Source organism: Citrus sinensis, chromosome 3 (assembly GCF_022201045.2).
Source record: "Citrus sinensis cultivar Valencia sweet orange chromosome 3, DVS_A1.0, whole genome shotgun sequence".
Taxonomy (NCBI): Eukaryota; Viridiplantae; Streptophyta; class Magnoliopsida; order Sapindales; family Rutaceae; genus Citrus; species Citrus sinensis.
Window position 1 is genome coordinate 9,474,104 of NC_068558.1, and position 8,780 is coordinate 9,482,883.

The 8,780-nt window shown below is 33.8% G+C and overlaps 1 protein-coding gene across 1 annotated transcript; it reads left to right on the top strand.

Annotated features, from left to right (window-relative positions):
* Window positions 1-785: 785 nt before the first annotated feature.
* Window positions 786-4,694, top strand: LOC102629376 (uncharacterized). Its single transcript, XM_052436146.1, has 7 exons — window positions 786-1,011; window positions 1,168-1,183; window positions 1,299-1,383; window positions 2,181-2,409; window positions 2,492-2,573; window positions 3,489-3,847; window positions 3,978-4,694. The coding sequence occupies exons 1-7, from the start codon at window positions 823-825 to the stop codon at window positions 3,999-4,001; spliced, it is 984 nt and encodes a 327-aa protein (XP_052292106.1). The 5' UTR covers window positions 786-822; the 3' UTR covers window positions 4,002-4,694.
* The last annotated feature ends 4,086 nt before the right edge of the window (window positions 4,695-8,780 follow it).

Sequence of the window (8,780 nt, forward strand, 5' to 3'; positions counted from 1 at the left end):
TTATTTTGTTTGCAATTTTAAAATACTGATTTACCACTCTTATATCAATTTACTTGTTTTACTTTTCATTTATTGTACTTATGTGTAATTTACAAAAAAATTATGTTTATCATAGCATGATTCCGTAATTTTAATGGTGGCATCATAGAATTTTTCATGTCATATGTATTTCAAATTTTGAATAAATGTTCTTTTAGTCATACAATTTGAGTCAATTATTAAGTTAGTCGCTGTAATTTTAAAAATTACGTCAAATACACATTTCCTTACTTTGATATATGTTGGATTTAACTTTTTAAAGTAAAATAGTAATTCTATCTGATCTAATATAAATTTAAAATAAATCTGACATGCAACTAATGAAAACAAAGATAATTAAGTATATTTTAATAAAAGAAATATAAATACATAGGCCTTTAAAAAATTTCTAAAATAATAAAATTCTCTATTGCGAAATTCAATACCCTTTCATATATATTGATAACTAATAATCTTAAATAAATAACTGATAATTTCATAAGGTAACTTTAACGACTGAAATAAACGATTGTGTAGCACACGCCAAGACATTTAATCGGGTCAAATAATACTTTTTGGCTATGTTTGGTACCCCTCATTATGAGGTCTTAGGACCCCTCATAGTATTAATGTATTATTATACAATGTTTGGTAAATACACCACATAGGATTGTAATGTGGTTACAGTAAAATGTTAATGCGGTCAAACCCGCATAAAATAAACCCATGGGGGGGGGGGGTCGGGTTTACACGGGTTTGATGCTATTTTGAGATAAAAATAAAATTTTCTTTCTATTCTCATCAATGTTGTTCTCAAATCACTCTCCTTGTGATTCTCCCTGTGCTCAACAGAAGCCACCTCCACAATGCTCCACCACTATGCCATCTGACTTCGCTGTCACCTCCCCGTGTGACACCCACACTCTGTGCGATCCCATCTCCACTGCTACCCATTGCGCAACACCACCACTGTGCCGACCTTCATCGCCTAAGGTTTGATTTTGGATTTGAGTTTTTTGTTTGAATTAACTTAATGATTGAATTATCTGGATCATTTATTTGATATCTCCTATTCTTTCCTTTTTCCCATCCCACTATTTCCCTTTTCCCTCCTATTTGTCTCATTATTGACATAACTTTTATGAAAAGACAAGACAATCACAGGGTAAAATTTTCTTGCTCATCTTGTTCATAACATAATTTTTATTTCAATGAATTTCATAAATTAGGTAGCTGATAGTTTCCATAACTTTTCCTGACACTAGAATCATTGATTGTAGGCCTATATAAGATAAAAGTGTTGATCCAGAAAGACCTCTGGAAGACCTTCTCTTTACAAGTGGATCTTCAAATTTCTCATTTCAGGTAAACTTGTCTGTTACACTCTTTTAGGCAATTAACTATTGTTTGATTTAAATGTGTTTTAATTAAGAATATACTAGATTTTCAATTATGATTTTTGTGGTCAACTTGCATTACTTTGGTACATGTATAACTATTTTCCTGTGAAACAATGCTTATTTTTCTAATCTTGGTTTCATAATTGCATTCTCTTATTTTGTGCCCAGAAAATGTTTTCTTTATATTATATCTGCATGTTATAATTTCAATGGACATGAACAAAGATGGAAGAAAATAGGGATATATATTTTTTTCCACGTGATTTGTTTAAGTCATTAATTAGGACTAGGGTCCATAGTATCTTTGTGTATGTGTAATGATAATAATAGTACCCCCCCTCTCTCTCCATATATATATATATGCATGCTTCTATTTTCTTCTTTGTGAAAATAGCAACAAAAAAAAGTGTGCTAGCATTTAAGTTTATGGACATTTTATCAACGGCCTGCTAGCTGATTTTTGACTCATTTTATTTGTTGTTTTAGATATGGACATGAGAGGAAATTTTTTTTTTTTGTCATGTGGCAAATGAAATTGAGGTTCATGTTCATTGTGACATTTTTTTTGTTAATGATGTTGATCTGAAGGCATAATCAAAGAAAATTAATTCGTAGTCGTACATTCCAAAATCATGCCACTCGGTTACAATACTTAGATAGCATTACAGGCAATAGTGACATATAATGTGTGAATCAACTAAGAATGGATAGAAGGACATTTGACCTACTATGTGAGCTCCTTCGAGTGAATGGAGGATTCAGGGCTAATGGTTCAGTGACAATTGAAGAGCAAGTTTGCATGTTTCTTCACACTTTGTCTCATCATCTCAAGAATCGCACAATTGGTAGTAGATTTTTCAGATCTGGTGAAACAGTTAGTAGATACTTCAACTCAGTATTAAATGGAGTGTTACAATTACATGATGTTTTACTAAGGGCACCAGAACCTGTACCAGAAAATTGCACTGATGAGAGATGGAAGTGGTTTAAGGTATATTATCAATTACTTTTATTTGATTATAGCTGGTGATAGTTCAATGCTTATAAATTTTTCATTTGTTTTATATGTGTAGAATTGCTTAGGGGCATTGGATGAGACTTATATTAAAGTCCTTGTGGGAGAAAATGATAAGCCAAGATATCAAACAAGAAAGGGTGAGATTGCTACTAATGTTTTAGGGGCATGTTCACGAGATATGAAATTCATCTTTGTGATGCCTGGATGGGAAGGCTCTGCATCTGACTCAAGAGTACTTCGGGATGCATTAAACAAGCCAACCGGTTTAAAAGTTCCTACATGTAGTACTTATCCCAAAAATGATATTAAATTAAATTACATATTAAAACTAAAAATTGTACTAATGCTTATGTGAAATAAATAGGTTATTACTATCTTGTGGATGCCGGATACACAAATGCTGAAAGATTCCTTGCACCGTACTAATGCCAATGTCGCATTATTACTGCATGTTGTTTATTACATAATCTGATTAGGAGAGAAATGCTTGTGGATCCAATAGAGCATGAGTTACTTGACATATTTAACAATAAAGTAGACGACAGTGATAAGATAAGTAGCCTTGAAGCTTCAGACCAATGGACGAGTTGGAGGAATGATTTAGCTACTGCAATGTATAATAATTGGCTGGGTAATTAGGTTGTTGTACTTTGGTTAATATATATATTAGGAAAGTTTTTAAGGATATACTTTTGTTAATATATAGATGTTATTAGGAAAGTATCTAAGGCTGTACTTTTACTAGTATATCGATGTCCGTAGGAGGTATACAAGGATGTACTTTTGTTAGTATATTGATGTTCTTAGGAAAGCATCTAAGGCTATACTTTTGCTAGTATATAGATGTTTTTAGGAAAGCATCTAAGGTTGTACTTTTGTTAGTATATCGATATTCTTAGGAAAGCATCTAAATTTGTACTTTTGCTTATATAGCCATGTCCTTAAGAAGATATATAAGGTTGTACTCTTGCTAAAATATCGAAATTGACAGGAATTTATTGAGTGTTACTTATGTGAATTTAACTTGGTGTTATGTTTTATTCATTTTGTAGGCATGGAGAGTGGAGGTTCAAGTCATACTACTGGAAATAAAACGGGGTCAAGACGAGCATGGACAAAAGAGGAAGAAGAAAAAATGTTGAACATTTTATATGCACTAGTTGCAAACGGTAGTCGAGCTGATAATGGTACCTTCAAATCTGGAAGTTACAAATATATTGAAAATGAATTAGAAAAACTGCAACCAGGTTGTGGTTTGAAGGCTTATCCACATATTGACTCTAAGATAAGAATATGGAAGAAAAATTATGGGGTGTTGTTTGATATGTTAAACACTAGCGGTTTTGGATGGAATGATGTGAGAAAATGTGTGGAGGTTGATAGTGAAGAAGTGTGGAAATCATACGTGGAGGTTAGTATTTTGAATTTACAATAAGGAAAATAATTTTCTTTTTATGTCGTTAGTTATATTTGCATGGTTACATGGTGTATTGTTATAAAAATAATAAAGTTTATTTAACTATCTTATTTTTATTTCGTAGTCCCATAAAGAAGCAATCAATTGAAGGAACAAGCCATTTCCATATTATGAGAGGCTAGCAAATATATTTGGAAAAGATCGTGCAACTGGAAGGTCGGCAGAGACTCCAATTGATATGGCTAATGCAGCACTTCAAGAAGAAATCCATGATGATAATGAGATTGATGATGAAGGTTCTCCCATGTTTGCTTCCCCTTCTGCAAATTCTCAAGACACTACTCGATCACGTGCATAATCATCACACAGAAAGAGGTCTAAATCAGATGAATATGTTGTTGTTGGTATTGAGAAATTGGTTTCAGCATTTCACGAAGCCAACACCGACATGTCTTATAATATGTATGGAAGTAGTGAAGATCATGATTACATTGCTGAACAGCTTGCTTCGATGGGACTCTCTATGGATGATGAGCGTATGGCCTTAAATTTAATGGTAGAGAAACCTTCAAATATAATGGCTTTCAAGGCATTACGGAATGATTGTGACCGTAAGTTAGCATATGTTAGGATGCTTTTGCGTGAACATGAAAGGAGAGGTGGAGTTTCATAATGAAGAGTTTGCATGTCTAACTTAACAATGATATTATGCGGTAGTATTTTAGCATATGGATGTGTGTACTCAGATTACTTAACATCATTCACTTTGTTACAACTATTGTATCATTTTAATATTTTGTGAAATACAAGTGTGCAACCCAAAAGGGGGGGTGAATTGAGATTATAAAAATTATTTGATTTTAAAACAAATTATCATGCAAATCTAAGATGAATTTAATGAAATAATAATTAAATCAATTACATTATTTATAGTTGGAGCTGAAAAATAGCCGTTATTGACTTTCTGCTCACTGTCAAATCGCGATTAACTAGATATCGGATCGCCGTTTGACTGGTTAATATGACCGTTAGGCTGAATTTTTAAATTATCAGATCGCCGTTATCTATATGTCGGATCGCCGTTAATGTCCAGAGACTAATCTTTAATTCTGTATTATGTCAGATCGCCGTTAATGTCCAGAGACTAATCTTTAATTCTGTATGATGTCAGCGAGCCGTTATCAACATGTCGGATCACCGTTAAAGTCCAGAGGCTAATCTTCAGTTCTGTAATGTCAGCGAGCCGTTACCAACATGTTGGATCGTCGTTTAGGTCCAGAGACTAATCTTCAATTCTGTATGATGTCGGCAAGCCATTAAATACATGTCGGATCGTCGTTTTCTTCAGAAACTGCTACAGTGAACTATTTTGCACCTAAAAACCAACAGTTTATAAAACTTGTCAAATAGATCCATTTTATAGGATTTGAAACAATATTTATGAAACAAAGTTCTCAAGCTTTTTGAATTAAAAAAATTTACAAGAGAATAACCAAAATTATTTTCATTTATAAAGTGAGAATGATGATTTAAAAGTATATGAAAATTATTTTGATCTTTTAAAAGATTAATTAATTTTAATCAAGTTTGTTATTATCAAAATCAATAATAAAGAAATATTTATGTTAACATTTTAGAGTATGTAAAAACCTTTCTTTTATCATTTTAAAATGACTTTGGACAAATTTTGCATGTTTTAATTATTTATTAATGTTTTGATATTATTTAAAGATTAATTGATTGAATTATTTGTTTCGATCTTTATTTTCCAGGTTATATATTTGGAAAATGCAAAAAGAAAAATAGATGTTATGTTGCCAAAATTTTAAGGTCATAATCTTCGATCTTTATGAAGAATTATGATTTTTTTTAACTTCTACTAAAAAATTTAAATCTATTCTATATTTAATATTTTTCTAAATACTAATAAATGTCATTTTCTAAATATATAATTCAAATTTCTTACAAAAAATATTAATACAGTATAATGTCGTACCAAACATTGTATAACTTAAAACTAATACAATATAATATAACACTAAATATTGTACAACATTATTATAATACTGTGTTAATGCAATACAATATAATATAATACATCAATATTAAAATAATACAATATAATGTAATACAATATAATGTGCCAAATGCACCCTTTAAAAAAAGGGAAATTTACAGTAATAACCAAAAAAATTTCCCTTTTTTTCATCTTAACCCCCCAAAAATATTTCTATCAATATTAGCCATTAAACAACATTTGAGACCAAAATACCCCTCCCTCATCTCTCCCCCAACACTCCATTTCACTCATCTCTCCCAAACCAATCCAACTCCCATCATCGGCGGCGACATCAACCCTCGTCGGCGGCGGCTCCATCTCTCACCGGCATCCGATCTACGATCTACAACCTTTAACAAAATCTAGGTTAGTCATTTTTCTTATTTTCATTAATTTAAAATGAGATTTTAGAATAATAATAGTTATAGCTTGAGATTAATAGTGGTGGTGATGATGTTTGTGGTGGTTGGTGGTGTTTGGGAGTATTGTTTTCGATTTTGGAGTGATTGTGCTTAATTGCGGGTGGGGAGGGAGGGGAGATGGCCGCGCGCTGCTGCCCATCTCGCGGCACGCTGTTGCACCAAATCTGGTGCGCCAGGCGCGCTCCTGTCGCCCAAGCTGTGGTGCGACCGGCGCGCGCCCGTCGCACCAAAGCTGGTGCGAGGGGCGCGCCTGTCGCACCAATTTTTTGGTGCGACTGGCCCCGTCGCACCAATTTTTGGTGCGACAGGCTTGCCCGTCGCACCAAAAATTAAATTTTTTTTTTGTAAGGAGTTAATTTTTTTTCTGTAAATGTAATGTAATAATTTTATAAATATTACAGATACATGGCGAAATCAGAATCACCGGATATTGAAGTAGGCAAGATGTATTTTCGTTATGCTGATCATTTTCCTGGTCGAATTTCGAGCATGTGTATGTTATCTTCGGTCGTTAAAGTCATCGAGGAAAAATTAACAAACCGGCAGTTGCGTATGTTCAAAAAGGATATATTTGGGCATTTCTTGGAGTGTCGAAGTTTTCCATTTAATGGGGTAATTTTGCACAATCTTCTACTGCGGCAAGTGGCCCATGAAGAAGATAGCCGTGAGGATCAGTTATGGTTTCAAATTGGTAAGCATGTGATTCGCTTGTCAATTGTTGAATGGTGCTTGGTTACTGGACTTTCATTTGGTGTGGATACCAATCAAAAAAATGATGAAATGGAGCAGAGGCTACGGAATATGTATTTTGGTGGTGTGCATCGTAAGATTAATGTGAAGCAATTCGATGCAGTATTTAAGGAGTTGAATTCCGAGGAAATGAACGATATGGACGCATTAAAGATTGCACTGTTTTATTTTGCGGACAGAGTACTAAATGCAAGAAAAAATCACTGTCAAATTAATTTCGATTGGCTTGACCAAGTTGATGATATACAGTACTTCCGAAAGCGTCCATGGGGTCTATTGTCGTGGGAAATTATTTACGAGAGTCTTGACAATGCACTGTTCGAGAAAGACGAGAAATTTAAGAAGACTCGGTTGAAAAATTCAGATCATAATATTGAAAAATACAATCTTTACGGCTTTACGTCTGGGGTTCAGGTGCTATTTTTTTTTTGTTTATTAATAAGTTTTATTGTATTAAATATTTGATAGTTGTTTTATTTGATTTTTCACTTTGGTTGTTGTAGGCTTGGATTTACGAAGCAATCGGAGGGTTGCCATCAACATGGGTCGTCAAAACGAAGAATAAGATTCCCCGCATTCTGCAATGGAAGCCCATGGCGTCGTCGAGAATCAACTTTGCGGAGGTTTATTCGTTCTTCAACGACGAATCTCGTCTTGTAAGTAATATGTATTACTTATTTTTTAAACTTTACTAAATTTAAGTTATGTATACTTACTTAAAATTTTAAATTGAATTTATGGAAGGGGGACGTTTTAAAAACCCTTGAGCCAAATTCAAAGGAGAGTAGCAAAAATTATTGGCTCTCTGTGAAGGATTACTTGCCAAGCATTCCAGACTGGGTTCATAAGGTCGGTATACTCTAAGCACTAAAAATTTGTTAATCGAAATTTTTGACTTTTCATTTATTAATTTTAAATGATACTTTATACAGCACCAACCCTCAATCAACGCGATGCCGTCGGTTACAAGGCATTCAGACGAGCATGACGATCATGACGACATACCAAACCCAATACTAGAGCAGCGTCATGACACTTTTGCGGATGAGGTGGGGCATGACACTTTTGAGGATGAGGTGGTTGTTGATGACCACCAGCAGCAAACAGACAACTCTGATGACGCACGAGATTCTGAGGTTAGAAAGAATATACGATATTTTTTTTTATAAATTATTAATTTTTTATTGTTATTCTAAAGTTTTATTTTTTTCTTTTGTAATAGTCGAGGACAAAGCAGTTTAATGATTATGTACGACGACGGCTGGATAAGATTGATCGTAACGTGTATGAAATAAAGTCAGAATTAAAAGATTTTAAAGAAACCGTTGTTGGCTTCATCGACACATTTTCTAAACGTCCAAATAAGGATTCTCCCACTGCACGCTCGTATGCGGTAAGCTAATTTAAATTTGATAATAATGTTCGTTTAACTTTTAATTTGATAGTTATTTAATATGTTCTTTTTGGCGAATGTACAGGCCCCAGATGATGTTGGAGTGTATACTGACGTGGGTAATGAAAATTTGTCTACGCCCACATCATTGTATAGTTTCTACGGGGATGTAAGTGGGGAGAGCGTGCAGGTGTTCACAGAGGTGCCTCCGGGCGTTAGTAAGTTCGGCCACGCGTACATACCGTCGTATGTTTATAACAGTCCTTACATGATTCCTCCGGTCAGGCGAGGACAGAACGTCCG

Coding starts and splice junctions, on each gene's coding strand:
- LOC102629376 (XM_052436146.1), top strand. CDS start 823: ATGTTGTTCTCAAATCACTCTCCTTGTGATTCTCCCTGTGCTCAACAG. Junction 1,384..2,180: donor CTTCAAATTTCTCATTTCAG/GTAAACTTGTCT, acceptor TGGAGGATTCAG/GGCTAATGGTTCAGTGACAA. Junction 2,574..3,488: donor AAGATATCAAACAAGAAAGG/GTGAGATTGCTA, acceptor TTCATTTTGTAG/GCATGGAGAGTGGAGGTTCA.